The 20,061-nt window shown below is 38.9% G+C and overlaps 2 protein-coding genes across 3 annotated transcripts; one reads left to right on the top strand and one right to left on the bottom strand.

The window, feature by feature from the left end:
* The first annotated feature begins 116 nt into the window (after window positions 1-116).
* Window positions 117-13,189, top strand: f8a (coagulation factor VIII associated). 2 transcript variants are annotated; one of them, XM_079813421.1, is made up of 12 exons: window positions 117-196; window positions 563-609; window positions 692-764; window positions 5,438-5,597; window positions 7,163-7,231; window positions 7,356-7,476; window positions 7,592-7,684; window positions 10,879-10,943; window positions 11,056-11,137; window positions 11,230-11,276; window positions 12,704-12,759; window positions 12,869-13,189. In XM_079813421.1, exons 1-12 carry the CDS (start codon window positions 138-140, stop codon window positions 12,948-12,950), a joined length of 954 nt encoding a protein of 317 aa, XP_079669547.1. In that variant the 5' UTR covers window positions 117-137; the 3' UTR covers window positions 12,951-13,189. The 2 variants fall into 2 exon arrangements, with proteins under 2 accessions (XP_079669547.1, XP_079669548.1); XM_079813422.1 differs by having other exon boundaries at window positions 128-196; window positions 697-764.
* An 874-nt stretch (window positions 13,190-14,063) lies between these two features.
* LOC307124328 (epithelial membrane protein 1) lies at window positions 14,064-17,615 on the bottom strand. Its single transcript, XM_079813423.1, has 4 exons — window positions 17,520-17,615; window positions 17,252-17,360; window positions 16,811-16,951; window positions 14,064-14,958 (listed from the first exon to the last, which is right to left on the bottom strand). Exons 1-4 carry the CDS (start codon window positions 17,595-17,597, stop codon window positions 14,798-14,800), a joined length of 489 nt encoding a protein of 162 aa, XP_079669549.1. The 5' UTR covers window positions 17,598-17,615; the 3' UTR covers window positions 14,064-14,797.
* Between the last annotated feature and the right edge of the window lie 2,446 nt (window positions 17,616-20,061).

The raw sequence follows: 20,061 nt of genomic DNA, 5'->3' as shown, positions 1-20,061 counted from the left end.
AAAACCAAACCGATTTTCCGTAGCTCGCTTTTGCTGCGTGTAAACCAATCAAAAAAACAGATTTATATGTGCGCAACCAATGGGAACACTTACATTGAACTTCCTGTGTGTTTGCCCCTCCTTCTTAAGTGTCAACAATGGCAGCCGAGGGAGATTTTCTGATGCGTTACCGGGCAGTGTCAAATAAACTAAAAAAGTAAGAGCTGAAATAAAAGCTTTATATTACTTATAGAAGATTGTTTTCAATGTAATATTTGGTAGACAATCAAGGTTGTCTACAATATTGAGCGTGACCAAAGAATGTCATAACAGCACTACACAAGCCACACTAGGTTGCTAACGAAATGTAAAGAGATACGAAATTGAATGAACCCATTATTGTACGATTTATGTATAAACAGCTGATGATTTGTTACATTTAGCAGATGTTTAATTTTAGGCGAGCTCCTTCGCGTAACGAACAATTCCAGTAGAGTAACGTTAGCTAGTTGGATGTTCAGCCTGTCAAATTAATCTCGTGTATAGGCGTTTTTTTAATATTTCGCTCTTCTTGACATCACAGACGTTTTCTGCGGAAGCCTAATGTTGCTGAAGCAAGTGAACAGTTTGGTGAGTATTGTATCAGAAGACTGCTCAGATTATGTGTAGTAATGCTAGTCACTGTTTATCACTGTATGACATCTTTCCTCAGGTCAGCTGGCTAAAGAGCTGAAACAGCAGGACTGTCCTCAGTATGCTGCCTTCTGTAATCTCGCCATGGCCCGGTAAATGCTCAATTTATTTATGTTTTTGATTTAGAAATATATGAAATATCTTAGAATACAGGGAGTGCAGAATTATTAGGCACGTTGATTTTCTGATCATATTTTTTTTCCAGGCACATTTCACCAATTCCAAACCACAGTAATCCTAATAACTACTATTGATTTAGTATTTAATAATGTATAAGTGATATATAATTGTTCATGAAGGCTGGAAATGAAAATCACATTATATTCAGGTGTGCAGAATTATTAGGCATGTTTTCTTTTACAGATAAATTGAGCCAAAAAAGAGATTTAACTCAGACTGAAAAGTCAAAAAGTATTAAATGCCCATGAGAAGGATGCAATACTAATGCAATACTAGACATTGCAGTTAAGGCATGACCATTGGACAGTGAAATGCTCGTTGGGTCAGCAGGGTCAGACAAAAACCGGTGGTGAAGAAAAGACACCTGTTAACTGCAAAAGAATTAAGAATTAAGGTGAAGAATTAAGGGTGAAACCATCAGGAACCCTTTAGTCTCCAGCGCCACCATTTTCCAGAGCTGCAACCTACCTGGAGTCTCCAGAAGTGCAAGGTGTCAGGATCTCAGAGACTTCAGTTAGGTAAAGAATCCTAAAAAATGACCCCCACTAGATAAGAATCACAAGCTGAAGTGTTGTAAAATACATTAAGAAGGTTTTTTTATAGGCTTTATGGACAGATAGGTTGAGAGTGACTCTTGAAGGACCAGCACCACATCCTCTAGTACCACTGTTTGAAGAATTCATCTTCCAGAATCTGGCAGTACGTTTTGGGAGTTCATTTTAGTCCATCCTGAAGTCCGTTTTGCAGAGATGGACTAAAAATGAACTCCCAAAACGTACTGCCAGATTCTGGAAGATGAATTCTTCAAACAGTGGTACTAGAGGATGTGGTGCTGGTCCTTCAAGAGTCACTCTCAACCTATCTGTCCATAAAGCCTATAAAAAAACCTTCTTCATGTATTTTACAACACTTCAGCTTGTGATTCTTATCTAGTGGGGGTCATTTTTTAGGATTCTTTACCTAACTGAAGTCTCTGAGATCCTGACACCTTGCACTTCTGGAGACTCCAGGTAGGTTGCAGCTCTGGAAAATGGTGGCGCTGGAGACTAAAGGGTTCCTGATGGTTTCACCCTTAATTCTTCACATTAATTCTTAATTCTTTTGCAGTTAACAGGTGTCTTTTCTTCACCACCGGTTTTTGTCTGATCCTGCTGACCCAACGAGCATTTCACTGTCCAATGGTCATGCCTTAACTGCAATGTCTAGTATTGCATTAGTATTGCATCCTTCTCATGGGCATTTAATACTTTTTGACTTTTCAGTCTGAGTTAAATCTCTTTTTTGGCTCAATTTATCTGTAAAAGAAAACATGCCTAATAATTCTGCACACCTGAATATAAGGTGATTTTCATTTCCAGCCTTCATGAACAATTATACATCACTTATACATTATTAAATACTAAATCAATAGTAGTTATTAGGATTACTGTGGTTTGGAATTGGTCAAATGTGCCTGGAAAAAAAATATGATCAGAAAATCAACGTGCCTAATAATTCTGCACTCCCTGTATTGTCTGACAGTACAGTACTATAGTGAGTAGAAACAAAATATTTTCCAAATTAGATTTTACACGTTTATAATATATATTTTTAGTGTGAATTTGGTCTTCATACACGAAAATGTATTGCAGTTTTTTTATTTAAATTGTAGAATTGGTTAGTGCTGGGCGGTATGACCAAAAATATATATCACGGTATTTTTCTAAATTGTATCACGGTATATGACGGTATTTTTTACCCCATGCATGACCGGTTGTTAACCACATTTTCTACTGATTGAGAGAGGAAATACTGCAGTAGATTGACTAGAATGCCCTATTTTACTGTCATGACGGGTGAATATTGTAGAAAAATTCCACACTAGAGTTAATACAGGTTTGCAAAGCCCCACAAAATGATTCTATGGAGAGACAACCAATAAAACACAGACCTGCAACACACTCATTACAGACACATGAATATTAAAATATGACCAGAGAGAGAGAGAAAAACAGAGTTGAGGGCACTATAAGCATTTAAAAAATCTTATCTTGTTGTTATAAAAATCCTATATAACAACAAACTGCCAAAACGAAGGAGAAACGCAGATATTTGCAATACATTTAAGAGCACTCTCTGAACAAATGACACATCAGTTTAACAGAAAGAATAAAGCAGTTACTTTTTTGCCCATTTTCTTTGAATTGTCAGTTTATTATTAACTTACATCATTCATTGTCTTTTGTATAGAGGAATAATCCATTGTGTCATCGCGGTCGTGATCAGTATGGTTCAGTGTAGCCAAATCAGTGCACATTTCATTTGAAGAAGACGTGATGAAATATGTGCGCATACACGCTTCGGGTTCACGTTTAGAGCACTATAGTATATGAAATATGTCCATAAAAAACTTAAGCGCGCTTGCTCCGGTCTATATCTGATATATGATCCATGTGGTGAGTGTTGTTAAAGGGTAACTAAACCCTAAACCAACTTTTTTTTAGTTAATGATCTGTAATGCTGGGGCTTTATTAATGCTGTTCATTGATTCGAGTAAATGTTTTGACATTTGAGTATAAAGTGTTTTAATTCTATAAAATATGGTGTAAAACCGCCAAAGTGCTGCCCTCTTAAGGTTGAATGGTTGCTACTGCAGTTGAATTTTCCTATTGGACGTTGTGGTACATTGTGACGTAGGATGGTACCTCCAACGGCTCACTATCCGCGCCCCTGGCACGAGCTCACCACGCCCTCAGAAATGTTTCCCCCAATCACATGATGAAAACGGCTTCACTCCAGTATGAACTGTCATATTACATGAAGTAAAAACATTATGAATTAAACTGACTTGACACTTGCTTTAACATTGTATTGAAGAAAATACGGTTAAATAATGCAGTTGTCAGTACACGTCAGGCTTTTCTTGCGATATTATTGCCACCCGTCATGTGTACAGATATTTTTCATACATGAGAAGCGCTTTCAAACCCTGACACGCAAGTGGTTGCTGCGGACGAAGATAGATTAGGTCAGTTCTCTTGCGCGGCTGCTTCACTAGCATCGTCTGCATCGGGAGTTAACGCAGTTTGAGCCAGCGGCTCGCATTGATAAGGCTCCGGGTTTGTGTCTACAGACAATCCACCCTCCTCCACTTCAGGTGAAGGTAGGAGAAATGACCGCTCTGTTGCAAAGCTGGCGTCACTCCAGTCATTCTCCATCTTTGCGACTCGCGAGTCAGACAGCTGTCAAACAATCCATCACTGCGGGTCTCAGGTGCACGCCCTCCGCTCAGCCCCGCCCTCGGTTCGTCCCCTCTGTGTCCGCCGGGCTCTCATCACGGCGCTCCACGCAGAAACCGCTCTCTCGCGCGCGCCACGTGTAGTTTGAATTCTCCACTGTAATCAAGGGCTGAATCCGAAATCGCGCCTTATAACCTCAAATAGGGCATTATTTGGAAGGGACAGCGCTTTGTAGTGGTGTCCGAAATCATAGTGAACGTTATTGAGTGCACTCATTCTATCGCACTGCAATAACGAGTGTACAGCCGATGTACACACAACGGTTGTCCGACTTCATGCACTCGTTTTCATTCACTCCTTCAAATAAAGTGATAACGTAGGGAATAGTGAATGAGGGTATAGGAGGGGATCTCGGATTCTGTAATGCGATCTCAGCTGTGGTCTGACTGCTCTCACCATAGACCGTAAAAAAATATGGACGACGCGACTTCATTGACTTCCGCTGACCAAAGTTGAAGCTTTCATAGGCCCGCTCACGGCGCTGACATCTTGGGACCGAGTCTGCGCAGTAGCGATCTCGGGACCGGAGTTGCGCAGTCGAGAACAGGAAGTAGAGGCGCGATTATCAAAAGCCCGCCCACACTCTCGCAGATGCAGAACAATTAATTATGTTGGTGTGAAATAAACAGTTATGGAAATGTAGAAATTAAAGCTAAAGCTCCAATCTCCTCCCAAAAATCCAGAAAAAAGTCCGTTAGTGCCTCAGTGACAACTTCACTCAGAGAAGCCGTCAATCTCAGCTGTCAATCATGACGTCACACCCCCCTTTTTTATAGCATCAAATAACTCACTAAAACTAAACTTATTTAAAAAACGAACACTTGAAATGAAATTATTGTAATAAAAACTGCCTAAAATGACAGAAACCATCTTTAGGAAACAATTATTTGAAGTGTAATTAAATTGTTTAGTGTGTCTCGCGCCCATTCAAATACATGGAGAGGCGGGGTTTAGGAGCTGTACTGGGACCGGCCACCGGGGGGCTATCGAGGCGCGAAAGCTTCAATTTCTGACTGGAGCACTACAGGCTTGGCTCTCACTAGTACAGTGCAACAGTGAAATACGTCCCCTCTCAAACAATGACGCGCTGCGTTCCGAGCGTTGTTTAAGTGACATACCGGTATTGCGGTATCATCAAAATTCATATCATAACAAAAATAAATACCGGTATTCGGTATGAACCGGTATACCGCCCAGCACTAGAATTGGGGTCACTCGCATGAGGCTGATCATATTTGTAACCAAATGATTGAAAGCTCTTGTTGTAAAAAACATGCTGAAATGTTTTTTTTTTTCTGTCTTCATAGCTGTGAGCAGACTCTGTTCAATGCTCCAGGAGAAGCCCTGGCTCTGACTGATGCAGCCCGACTCTTTCTTGCCTCGGAACAGGAAACCAGAGCTCTGAAGGCTCCCGGCTTCGATGAGAATATGCAGGCAGCAATGAACTGCTATAGTTTTGCTATTAAGGTATTTAGTGCAATCAAATTTATTACTAGTGATTTATCACTATGCAGATAAGCATGTATGAACAAAGGTTATTCATTTGCGTAAAGTTGGGCTCACTTTTGAATATGCCGTTTTAAATAGAATCAAAAACACTTATAATAGGTGTGGAGAAATAAATTTACATTGAAAATGTCTTTTTATGTTTATTGTAAAACAATGTTGCTTTTGCTCTGTTTAGCCTGGCATAGCGCTATTTTAGTATCATTGAGATACTATTATAAGTTTTATGATTTTGTTAAACATTTATATATTATTATTATTTATATTATTTATATATATATATATGCTTTCTTGCCAACTGACTGGAATAAATAAAATGTGAATAATTTTAATACATTTTAATGAGAACAATACCGTTATCATCTCTGTGTCAACTACAAGAATGTGAATTTGTGAAAACGGTGACGTCATGCGCGTGTGTATTACATGTTTAGTCTATAGGAGCGTAAATTTTCTTTACAAAGTGACATTGCCAACTACTGGCCTGACAGCATACTGCGATTTTAGTAGTTTTTGCAGATCCGTGTGAACGGGGATCGTTTTGACAACACTGTCGTCTGTACTAGTGTTGTCAAAAGTACCGACCGCGATACCAAGTCGGTACTGAAATTAAAAAAATGTGACGCTTTGAGCGCTGTTGAGCGGAATCGTAAACGCCTCTGATTGCCCATTGTGCTCACATGCGTCTGTGATTGGATACAATGATCAGCGCTTCAAAAACATGTCGTAAATATACATCAATGACGCTTTTCACAGATACACACGGGAGCGTTTGAATGCAGGCGTCTATCAGCCTTCCGGTCCGCTGGTCGACGCCTGCTTGTGCTTTCAAACGCTTCCGCTCCCACTTTCAAACACTTCTGTGTGCTTTCAAACACTCCCGTGCGTTGATCATTGTAGCCAATCACAGACACAGCCGATTCCAGCTCAACAGCGCTCAAAGCGTCACATTTTTTAAAATTCAGTACTGACTTGGTATCGCGGTCGGTACTTTTGACAACACTAGTCTGTACTCGTAAAAAACACGAAGGAAAAACTTTTCTGTTTTTAGTACATTGTTGTCGTGTAAACGTACCCTCAGGTTTTTATAGTTAATTTTCTTTCAGTTAACATTTAATTTCAACTAATCATTTATTTGTTTGTAACTTTAGTTAACTATAATAACAGCCTTGGCCTGACAGAACATCAATCCTTCGTTCACTTACTATTACTGCCTCGCTCACTGTTAGAAGAAGAGAGGATGAGGGTGAACAGCTAAACACCCACCACAAGCAAAACAAAAGTTGTTATTAAAATAATAGTTCACTTCAAAATCAAATAGTTTCAGCTAGTTTTCGCTTGCCGCTTGCTGCTATTTCACATGCTTCATGTTAAAATGCTCTTAAGAATTGATTGAAAAGTCATTTGAAGAGTACTTCTCTCTCTGCTGGACTAATATAATAAAAAGCCTAAAATCTTGCAATCACATGCAGATTTTGTGTTTATTTAGATGTTATACTGCAAATATGTACTTATATATTGTTTAGGTCTATATTGAGATGAATCAGCCTGTTATGGCGGCCAGTCTCTCACTGGAGCTTGGCAATGCTCTGAAGGTGAGACATTAATCATTGTAATACATGGGGAGGCTTTCTCTTAATAAATGAATTCAAAACGCATATTCACCTTGTTCCACAGTGCTCCGTCATGATGTGGTCCTGTTTATATATTTGTGTGTAGGAAATGAACAGATCGGGGGAGGCGATAGTTCATTTCCAGAGAGCCGCAGAGCTGCAGATTCAGACTCCCATTGAAGCCCTGCTATCACTGTGGGAAATGGCCTCCTGCAAAATACTGACCCGTGAGTTCAAAGAGAGGAGCGTTATCCTTTCAGAATGCAATGGTTCATTTCATGCATTGAGTTTCAGATGAGGTTCTGCGGTTGTCAGAGCAGTGATGTGATGTTTGATTGACAGGTGACTATGATGGTGCTCTGGCTGTGCTCTCAGAGATGCAGCACATGTGTCAGGAGAGAGGACTGCAGCTCCCCGGCACCAACACCCCTGTCGGTATGAATATAATGCACTTTCACTACATTCACTAAATACAATAAATACAATCAGTCTTCGTTTTGAAATCTAGGTGTGTGAGGTAAGCCTGTTAGGATTAATGATTCATTATCAAATCGCAATTATTTGAGAGAACCAAAAGAATTGTGCAGTTTAAATTTCAATCACATTTTGCCAACAAATTAAAAAAAAAAAGATAGTCATGGTCTTCATATGAAATTAAGGTTTGTGGATATATTTTCACAGCATCATAGTAAATCATATGAGTCTATTTTTAATAATTTTTATTATTATATTATACACAATTCCGAGTAAAAAAAAAAACATATTAAGCTTACACTGTAAGTCACATGATGTCTGATTTAAAGTGCTCCTATTATGCTATTTTAAAGGTTCCTCATTTTGTTTTGGATGTCTCCTAAAACAGGTTTACGTGCATCTAAGGTCAAAAAACACTTACATTTTTTCAAAATATACTTTGCACATCATCTCAACGCTCAAAAAGTCTGAAAACAGTTTGTTCGAATATCCAGTCTCTCTAAACTCCTCCTTTCCGCGAGCCTACTCTGCTCTGATTAAGACAAGCCAGTCTGTTGTGATTGGTCCACTGCTTACCAAGGCTGTAACCATGTCTTAGACCAGGAGTTTTCAAACGTTATGATGCCAAGGACCCCCAAATATGATGAACCTTTATGTGGGACCCACTTCCAAAAATCCATCTATTTTTATGTACGAAAAAATATTAAAACTGTTAGATGAATAATAAGTGTGACATTATAACTACAATATATTGTTTCCCAATTTAAATTGGCTATTAATTATGGATGTATAAACCTGAAGAAGAACATTTTTAATTAAAAATGATTTGTATAAGCAACTTTTACAAATAATGTATGTAAGCAGCTTACGTACTGTGTTAAGAAAACTGCCTTACAACCCCAGTGAGCGAGATAAAGGGGACTATAGTGAGAAACTCAATAAAGATACAAAGCAAACATATACAAATCTGTAAAGTTCCAGTTCTATTGTAGTTATGAAGTAAACTATTTGCAAATAATATATATTAAAGGGTTGTAGTTCACCCAAAAATGAAAATTCTGTCATTAATTACTTACCCTCATGTCGTTCGACACCCGTAAGACCTCCGTTCATCTTCGGAACAGAAATTAAGATATTTTAGTTGAAATCTGATGGCTCAGAAAGGCCTCCATTGGCACAATGCACTGTACACTCTCAAGACCCTTAAACGGTACTAAAGACGTCGTTACAAAGTCCATCTCACTACAGTGGTTCTACAATAACTTTATGAATCGGCGAGAATAGTTTTTGTGCGCAAAAAAACCCTAAATAACGACTTATATAGTGATGACGATTTCAAAACACGGCCTCATGAAGCTTTGAAGCGTTATGAATCAGTGAGTCGAATCAGCGGTTTGGATCGCCAAATTTCAGCAGTTTGGCAGTTTGACACGCGATCCGAGTCATGATTCGACTCACTGATTCATAACGCTTCGAAGCTTCATAAGGCCGTGTTTTGAAATCGTCATCACTATATAAGTCATTATTTAGGGTTTTTTTGCGCACAAAAACTATTCTCGCCGATTCATAAAGTTATTTTAGAACCACTGTAGTGAGATGGACTTTTTAACGACGTCTTTAGTACCTTTTAAGGGTCTTGAGAGTGAACCGTGCATTGTGCCAATGGAGGCCTTTCAGAGCCATCAGATTTCAACTAAAATATCTTCATTTGTGTTCCGAAGATGAACGGAGGTCTTACGGGTGTCGAACGACATGAGGGTAAGTAATTCATGACAAAATTTTAATTTTTGGGTGAACCAACCCTTTAAACATAAAATATGCACACATTCACTCTTATTTTCGTCTGTCTAATATGTAAAAATGCAAAACGTTTCTTGTCACGTCAAAATCAGTTACGATTTACATAAATCGTCTTATTTTTAAAATATCATATTTTCAAAAAATGTCAAGTATTTTGTATCACTTGATATTATTGTTGGTCGCTGAAAGTTTTTATCGTAAAACAGTTGTCAAATATTAAATGTTTAGCTACTTACATCTTACGATGCACTCTTTCTCTGCTATAACTAAAGTGTCGCGTTGGAACAGTAAGCCCCGCCTTCTTTGATTTGATTGGTCATCTCACTCATTCTGACAGTGACGAGCGCTGTTAGACCGCTGAGGCAGACCAACCTAAAAATGTACCATTTTACTTTTGTCATCCTAGCAACAAACAGAGCGGTGTGTAGTGGAGTACAGCAGAGCAGCATCAAGAATATCAAATAATGGGGGGGACAGTTTGGCCATTTCTAATTATTCGGGGGGACTTGTCCCTCTCAATGTCTATGGTGGTTCCGGCCCTGCCGCTTGCAGTGCGTGAAAGAATGTTTTTCTGTATCAATTCCAGCGCGAGTCCTCAAGTGCATGCAAAGATTATTCACAGCGCAGCAAACAAGCAGCAGCTTGTGTATGTGACAAATAAAACTCTTGAATCTTGAGCTTCTCGACATGTTGACAACACGAACCACACCAAAGTAGACGTCGTTCACTGGCAGCCAATGAAGACCATAGATGGGCATTATACTAATGTTTTACATTGTTAAGTAGGTATGTAACAGGAAGTGAGATGGAATTGCTGATGATTCATTTCAGAAGTTCAGAATCAATTATTTCTTTTAGGAGACAATAACTTTATTGGGTCGTACACTTTGACACTTTGATGACCTTTTAACTTCACAAAAAGCTATACACTGCTTGAAAGGTGATATTCGAAAAAGGTAATAATTGAAAATATTTTTAATTTTTTTTATTTGAAATAATAGGGTCACTTTAAATTGTTTATCGAAATTATTAGTATGACAGTTAATCGTCAGCACACAATTCATGATCGTGACAGGTCTAGTGTGAGTCTTGGTGGCCAAATTTGAGGGACTTTCACCAGATTTGGTGTTTATTTGGATTTTTCTGAATATACCCTGCAATCACATATTTATAAGCAGTAGTCATATTGTATTGTGACTGATATTCATGCTTGTCAAGGATTTGTTTTGCAGTTTTACTGAGTCAGCAGTCCTTTTGATTGTGTGGACATCAGCTAATCATCATAACGGCAAGGAAATGAAATGTGCTGTAAATACTAAAGATTCATGCTTCAGTTGTGTTTGTCTTAATTCCAGGTGCATTTATGGATATCATAGCAAAGTGTGAAATCTCCAGGGTATTACTGCTTATGCTGCTTGAGGTACAGTATATATTTAAATAAGCTCACATGTTGGACAAAATATGAATAAAACATACCTATACCATTAGTATATTTAATTACTATCCCAAGTATGTTTGTGTCTGTGTTTTAGCCTCCCCCTCAAAAGCTTCTACCCGAACACGCTCAGACACTAGAGCGATACGCCTGGGAATCTTTTGACTCGCACAGTCAGGGTAAAACTTTCTAACTAATAGAGAACCAGGCACAGTGTGTTTTTTGTTTTTTTTTACTATTCTGTATAAACTGCTTTCACTCTGTTCTCTAGTGAACTTCCTTCCAGAAAATGTGTTCCTTCTCCTACAGTCAGTTGTGGTATGTATTTCAAATCCATTTATATAAAGTGAGGTTGTTAAAACATACAGTGCACTCCAAGAGTTGAAACCTGGAAAAATACGTTTTCGGATTGTGAAATATGTAAAACAAAGTAGTATTATGACATAAAATAAGGAAGAAATATACTTACTAAATATACGTAGACAACATATTTCTTCATATGATTTCTGAAGGATCATGTGACACTGAAGACTGAAGTTATGATGCTGAAAATTCAGCGTTGCCATCACAGGAATACATTACATTTTAAAATATACCTCAATAGAAAACAAATCTAATAATATGTCACAATATTACTGTTTTTACTGTATTTTTGACCAAATAAATGCCGCTTCGGTGAGCAAAAGAGACTTAGACTTAGAGTATATGTTTTTTTTTTATAATTATTGCGTTGATAATATAACTTTAATTTGAATATTAGAAAATTTTTAAAGCATTTAGTGGTCTCTTAAATGCCTGCTACACATTGTGAAGTGAAGTGACGTGTGGCCAAGTATGGAGACCCATACTTGGAATTTGTGCTCTGTATTTAACCCATCCAAGTGCACACACACACCGTGAACACTCACTCAGAGCAGTGGGCAGCCATATTGCTGCGGCGCCCGGGGAGCAGTTGGGGGTTTGGTGCCTTGCTCAAGGGTCTTACCTCAGTCGTGGTATTGGGGGTGGAGGTCAATTCCTGCCGGACCTGAGACTCGAACCCACAACCTTCGGGTTACAAGTCCGACTCCCTAACAATTAGGCCACGACTGTACGAATTGTACGATTCTGGCAATTTCTGTGGTTGTGGCTCCTAAATGGTGGTCCTATGTCGTGCAGTGAGAGAGGTTCAAAGACTGTCTTGCGACCAAAGATAGCCTGCGATAATTTCTGACTGTCAGTAATTTAGCATGACCATCTCACAGTGTGTTTGTGTTCTATGACCTACGTTTACTGACCAGCCAATAAAAATGCAACATTAAATAGCGTATAGATCAACGCGACATATGGCGCTAAAACTTAAAACTACTTGCCTCAAGCTCCATTAGCCATTACCGCATTTATATTCTCCTTTCGCTTCCTCTATTTTTCAGCTCACATAACCACAATTGCCAAAGTGCGATTCATCTTGCTCTATTTGTTTAGCACTAGCATATGCTGATGATGTTTTATTCTTCTATACTGTCTTGCGTCATAGTCTACGATTCAATAGGTGTCATCATTGTACAGTCTACATGCATGTCATACCCAAGTGTACAGTGCGGTTTGTAATGCTCTTATAGGATTGCCGAAATCACAGTCTGTAGCGGGCATTACTTCTGGACTGCATTTTATATTGTGCTAGAATATCTTAAACGCTGTAAACTGATTGGTAGTAGAGCTCCTATCTTGGATTAAGAGGGCTAAATGGTTTGGCCTGTTTACAGATGGCATGTCAGGAAAAGGATACAGAATCTTTGAAAGCGCTCCAGACAGAACTATGGTAAGCTTTCTGTATTTCCCACCTCATACTAGGCATTTATCTATATTATATTTGAGGCTTTGCATATTAGATAACTATTTGGAATCACCTTGCTCTTCTCTCACAACAGGCCTCTCCTTTCGGCAGAACAGAATCATCTCCTCCACTTAGTGGTCCAGGAGCGAATTACACCCTCCGGTCAGGGCATATGATTCGGCATCATACACCCCCACAAAACACTTCTTATTGGAACATTCCTATGCCAGTGCCTGGTGCATTTTGCATGAGGACTGTAGAAGGTCCCTGGACCTGAAACTGTACAATCACATTTCTTAAATGACATCAGGTTTCAATGTCACTTATACAAATATGCTTCGATATTGTGTTTAAAAAAAAAGTTGTAAAATATTGATGTTGTAAATAATAAAATTACGAGAAAGATTCTTATGGCAAGGTTTTTATTTGTGTGATTTACTAAAATCAATGTCCTCCCTGGTTTACACGGTTTGGCTTTGCAATGAAAAAATATCAATCTGCAAAATAAAAATACTGAAACCAAACAAAGCAGAACTGGATACCTCAGACAAGGAGCTTCTTCCTTGAAAGGATATTGAATAATTACGCCCATAAAAATAGTACATCTTGACATTTAAAAAAAGAAAAGCATTTTGGAATATTCTGTGCTCTAGAATTAGAATCTTACAGGGTGATCGTTTGAACATTCATTCATCATGCTAATCAAAATAGCTGGCATAGCAACAGGACACATGATGTCATTATCAAGAAAACCCCACAGAAATAGTTCAGGAAATATGAGTTGTTTGTACAATGAAATTACAAAAGTCTACATGACCAAGTGAATGATCACAAACTGAACAGCACCATAATGTATCGCAGTAACAAAGATTTGACCCTTATCTTGACCTACAGTAGAGAGTGAGACTATCCTGTGCTATTGCCATCTACAACATAAATTGAAAGAAATTGTTCAATAAAATAAACTTAAAGGGATAGTTCACCCAGAAATGAAAATTCTGTCATTAATTACTCACCCTCAAGTCGTTCCAAACCCATAAGGCCTTTATTTATCTTCGGAACACAAATGAAGATATTTTTGATGAAATTCAAGAGCTCTCTGACCCCTCCATAGAACAGCGATGCTGTTCAAGTGAGCACCACGACGCATGCGCGGGAGCTGCAACGTAAACAGCGTAGGAGACTGGCACAGGCTAGAGTGAAATTGTTGAATAAAGTCATTATTTTTGTTTGAATACCAAAAGTGTTCTCGTCACTTCATAAAATTAAGTTTGAGTCACATGGACGATTTTAACGATGTCTTTACTACCTTTCTGGGCCTTGGAAGAACCTTAAATAGCGGTCTATGAAGGGGTCAGAGAGCTCTCGGATTTCATCAAAAATATCTTAATTTTTGTTCCGAAGATCTTACGGGTTTGGAACGTCATGAGGGTGAGGAATTAAATGACAGAATTTTCATTTTTGAGTGAACTATCCCTTTAAGACAAAGCTAGTTTTTAAAGTGCAAGTGATGTTTAAAACTACACTTATATATCATATTTTTCTGTACTTTATATGTACAACTTATTTGTTTTCTTTATACATGTTATAAATACATTTTATACAATTCATTTATATCCTGTATTTTCACTTCACCTTCGCCATCTTTACACACTAACCCTTGCAATAAAGTTTGTTCAGACCCTCTATCTGCCCTCAGTGCTTGGTGCTAGGAAGCATTACTCTAAATAAAAACAAGTCTTGTTCTCTGGTCAATTTTTCCTGAAATGCTGAGTCAAGACTTTCAGATATTTTAAACTTGCTGAGAAGTTTAAATGAACTGCTGATGATGATGTTATTTGTTGTGCACATTTCTTCATTTTCAACAAAGGCCTTCAAAACGTTCAAGACAACTCATTCATTTTCAGGTACTGCGCCTACACTTTGAAGTAGCACAGTTAGTCAAAGACCACAGTAAAGTTTGCATGACAAAAGAAAGGAAAATCCATAGCTGTACATTAGCACTGAGAGCGAGGGCTGAAGTTTAATCCACTCTCTTGCGCAGGACAATGTACATAATTCCCGTGAAGAGGGTCAGCAGCCAGCCAAACCAGGCCATGATGTAGGACCAGCCATACCAGCCTTCCTTCTCACCCCTGTGAAAGTGATCGGTGTAGACTGACAGAGCCACCATTATGCAGAAACCTAGAGGCCCAAGAGAAATGTAGAAATGTACAACAAAATTAATCTCTGTATCACATGTATGTTTTATATACGTGCATAAACTTGAGACAACTAGCGGTCAACCAAGGCCAATATATCGGTCAAGTTTTTCTGTTTGGCCGATAAGTGTCGGAAGCAAACTTTTATTTTGAAAGAGCATACATTTTCCATTTTCCAGTTTGTTAAACAGTTTTGTCAAAAAAAAAATACAGACAAAGGGAGGGTGGGGGGGGGGGGGGGGGTCACCCTTGAACAGGATCCAAATTTTTCTTATTTTGTTTAAATATTATAATTTTTTTCATTTACTTCTGCCCTTCAGAAGCAACAGAAGATACATGTTTCCCGGAAGACAAATTAAGTACAATTTACCTTGATCTTCAAACTCAAAAAGTTTTCAGTATTAAGAATCAATGGTTCGTAAACTTTTGAACAGGGTCATTTTAAAGGGTAACTAAACCGTAAACCAACTTTTTTTAGTTAATGATCTTTATTAATGCTGTTCATTGATTCGAGTAAATGTTTTGACATTTGGGTATTAAGTGTTTTAATTCTATAATATATGGTGTAAACCTGTCTAAGTGCTGCCCTCTTAAGTTTGAACGGTGGCTACTGCAGACAGTTGAATTTTCCAATTGGACGTTGTAGGTCATCGTGACGTATGATGGTTCTTCCAACGGCTCACTACACACGTCCCTGGCACGAGCTCACCACGCCCTCAGAAATGTTTTCCCCAAATATTATTGCCGCCCGTCATGTGTACAGAAAATCAATTGCATACATGAGACGCACTTTCAAACGAACAAAAATACCATAACGTGCTGGCATATATAGTTGTATATTTTATTTGAGGAAATCTGTTTATAATAGGACGTTAGGTTTGAACTTATTGGTCCTGCGCTGATTATTGATTCAGTTCATTTGAATAAAAATACATTGCATGTATCTGATCTATTTTAGTGGCATTCAGTATAAGGATTTGACTGTTCAAAGATTAGGTCAGTTCTCTTGCGCTGCTGCTTCGCTGGCATTGTCGGCATCGGGAGTTAACGCAGTTTGAACCAGCGGCTCGCATTGATGAGGCTCTGGGTCTGTGTCTACAGACAATTCACCCTCCTCCACTTCAGGTGAAGGTAGGAGAATGACCGCTCTGTTGCAAAGCTACTGGCGTCACTAAAGTCATTCTCCATCTTTGCGACTCGCGAGTCAGACAGCTGTCAATCAATCCGAGACTGCGGGTCTCAGGTGCACGCCCTCCGCTCAGCCCCGCCCTCGGTTCATCCCCTCGGTCTCCGCTCTGCCCACTTTTCCAGCATTTTTCAAATATTGCCAGTGGGTGGAGTTAAGCGCTGAGCTGGGGTTTAGTTACCCTTTAATAAATTCAGCAATTCTTTTGTCTTGTGGATTATATGTAGACATATAGTATGTAAAATATCTTATTCAGGACAGCACAAAATAAATAACATGCATTTTGTATGATCCCTCTTATTTTGTTAAAATTATTCAAAGATTCTACAAGGGGTGTGTAAACTTCTGAGCAAGACTGTATATGTGTTGTGTGTATGTATATATATATATATATATACACACAAGTGTCATATCATGTAAAGAAGATTTCAACCTGATCATGGGAAAATGTGACTGTTACTAGATGGCGATTTCATATGAATTTGTACGATTATCAGAAAAAAGTAAGCATGAAGGTCCACCCCTCAACATCCCTGTCACTGGGGCATAAGCAGATTATACAAAAATGTATGAATGTGCAAACTGATACGATATTAGCGACCAATTCACCAAAATGAAAAATAGCAGATTTACAGAAGCAGGGACTTACAGGAGATGAGCTGCAAAACTCCAGAGATGGTGAACCGTTTTCCTTTACCCAGAGTAAAGAGTTGGAATATGAACACGCACAGAGAGAACACGGCAAACAGGCAGGACAGCACGGCAAACCCCTGAACCGCCTGCAGATAATCTAGAAAGAGGGGTTGAAGGGACGTCACGAAGTGTCCCAGTCTGTACACTCTTAAAAATAAAAGATTTACCATACAGAAACTTTTCCATTGCTCAAAATGTACTTTATATTGGAAATGAGTTATTTAAATTATTCAAATGTTTTTCACACACAAAAAAAATGGTTCTCTGAAAGGTTCTTTTCAGGTTCTTTATGGAATTGATGCAAACCCCCTTTTTGGAACCTTTATTTTTAAGTGGGGCCACCAGTGAATATACACACATGCCTGAAAATGCCTACTGTAAGAATGATTTGCCTTACCTTTCCTGTATGAGGTCGGTATATCCATGTACACCCAGACATCATCATTGTTCTCCATCACCCATCTGCCCCACAGGTCTGTGTAAAGTGTCCTTGTGAACCACCATGCCTGGGAAAATAAAACTACCATTAGCTACAAGCTATACAATATAGAATAAAATACAATATAGTAAACAACTGAACATTACTGACTACTACAATGACAGTACAAACACTTACAAATCACAACACACACACACACATAATTACATTTCACTACATAACTTACATCATCTATAGTTGCCCAAAAGAGGAAGAATATTGTAGTCAGATGAAGCAAACAGATTCCTGCCAGGGCCTTCAACATATTCAGAGGATGAGAGGGAGAAACAAGGTGGAACAATATCCTGCTGAAAGGGAGGGAAATATTATAAGACATCTTGTGTTTAAGAAATAGTCCCAATCAAAAGGTCCTGTGAAATTTAGCATCTACTGTATCTTATGGTGACTGAATGAGACCAGCCACGTTTTGTTCCACTGGTGCTGAGGAAAGGAGGAAGAGGGGTTTGATGACATATATGCTTTTCATTCACACAGTACTTTTACTTGTGTGCTAATAATAACCAAGCCGTGTGTGTTTGCACCCGAGTCAGGCAGATTTTCCCAATATGCTGATAACAAGCAGCCATGGCCTACGACATCACCACGTGAAAGCTTCATGAATCCAAAGCAGTAGATATTGTTTTATTATTATCTAAAAGGGTCACCTCTCCTTTTAGGAAACTAACTTTGTTTCCACCAAGATCACATGCGCAAATCTCCAACGACTGTTAAACTACAATGGATGTCATGGAGGAGCAGAAGGAGGTTTTTAATGCCCTTTTCTTAAAGGCACACATACAGTAGGTGAACTAAGACGTCATTTAAAAAGCAGATGCATGCTGTTCATACAAACAACAAAGTTAAGAGAAAATATTGTGCTAAATCCCATTAAATTACTATAACCGTTCAGAGCAGACCTTCTACCATCATTTTACACATTGTATGCCCGTTCAAAATAACGTTGATGCGATCAACAAAGCGAAGCAATCTGTTATTAATTGTCAATGTAGCCTACATTAGACATTTGCTGGAATCCTGATAGTTTCTCCCCGCGAATTATGGAATTCGTGTAACGTCATAGCCTATACTTTTGGATGCAGCTTCATCCAAATTCTAAACGATCTATTACCGTTCAAAATAGGCTATTTCCCTGTGTTATGTCGATTCGAATTCTAAGATGCTTATTTTCATTAATAAATAATAACTTCACAGCCTGAATTCTACAGCGATGGCACAGATAATAAAACGTTACCTTGGGTATTTTAAGCTTTCAATTTATTTCTTGCTTTTCGTAGCCTATCTGATGACCCACACCATCCGAGGATTCGCACTTCCCCGCACCTCGTCCGCTGTCTCGCCCCCCTCCCGCACTCTTTTGCTGCATAGAGGACCCCACCCATCCCAAGGACTTACTTTTAAGTCCTTACGTATCCCACATCCAGAAAGCGAGATCCTAGAACATATAGTCGCTCACGGGAAATTCATGCACGACGTGTAGTAATAGACACACAAACGCTGGTTTCTCTGGATGTCAAAACAGCCACCAAAACACTTTATTCAAATGCCGAAGTGCTCAATGTTTAGACGCCTCCTTAAAAGCCCTGGAAGTTATACTTTTGCCGCATGCTCAATTATTCTTTGCAAGAGTTTGCGACGTCGTCATCCTGTTACCTAAGGCTGAGATGTGCTATAGTTACACCGATCTATCCGCATGCCGCAGCATCCTAACTCAGCTCTTCTGGAGATGCACGGTGACCGCAGACTCCACGCTCGCCCGGTGTCGCACACATAACTGCAGGGTTGAAAGCGCTCGCATGGGCCAAACGCAGCACATGGCTACCCAACAATAGGGCGAACCCAGCGCCAGTCAAAAACCATCTATCCAATCATGTTAAAGTAGCGCAGGAGCAGAAAATGATGCGCAGATACTTTGCAGAGGTTGATGAGTCATCTAAAGTAGGTTTGGAGCGACACCTACTGCGGATTTCATGGAACAGCATAGGCGAGATCAGGGCTGGTTGTCAGCTGTTTTTTTCTCTCTCTGCGCATTGGACAATTCACTTAAAAATGAAAATTAGCCCATGATTTACTCTTCCTCAAGCCATCTTAGGTGTATACGACTTTCTTCTTTCTGACGAACACAATCAGAGTTATAATAAATATCCTGGCTCTTCCAAGCTTTATAATTCCAGTTAATGGGCCCCACGAGTTTGAAGCTGAAAAAAGTGCATCCAACCATGATCCATCATAAACGTACTCCATGGCTCCGGGGGGTTAATAAAGGCCTTCTGAAGCGAATCGATGGGTTTTTGTATGAAAAATATCCATATTTAAAACATTATAAAGTAAAATATCTAGTTTCCGCCGTGCCTTTCATATTCAACTTTTAAAAAAGTGTAACGCCTCTCGTCATACTTCTGGCAGAAGCTAGATATTTTTACTTTATAAAGATTTAAATATGGATATTTTTCTTACACAAATGCATCGCTGCGCTCCAGAAGGCGTTTATTAACCCCCCAGAGCCGTGTGGAGTATGTTTAGGATGGATGGATGCACTTTTTTGAGCTTCAAACTCAATGGCAATTGCCCATATATGGCAGCATCCCACTCAATGGCTCACTACCATTATAAAGCTTGGAAGCGTTTATTAAAATAATATTTTGGAATATTTATTAATAACTCTGATTGTGTTCATCAGAAAGAAGAATGTCACCGGATGGGTTGAGGGT

This window comes from Gobio gobio (genome assembly GCF_949357685.1).
Source record: "Gobio gobio genome assembly, chromosome: 3".
NCBI classification, from domain to species: Eukaryota; Metazoa; Chordata; class Actinopteri; order Cypriniformes; family Gobionidae; genus Gobio; species Gobio gobio.
This window is presented reverse-complemented; position numbering and strand designations above follow the sequence as displayed.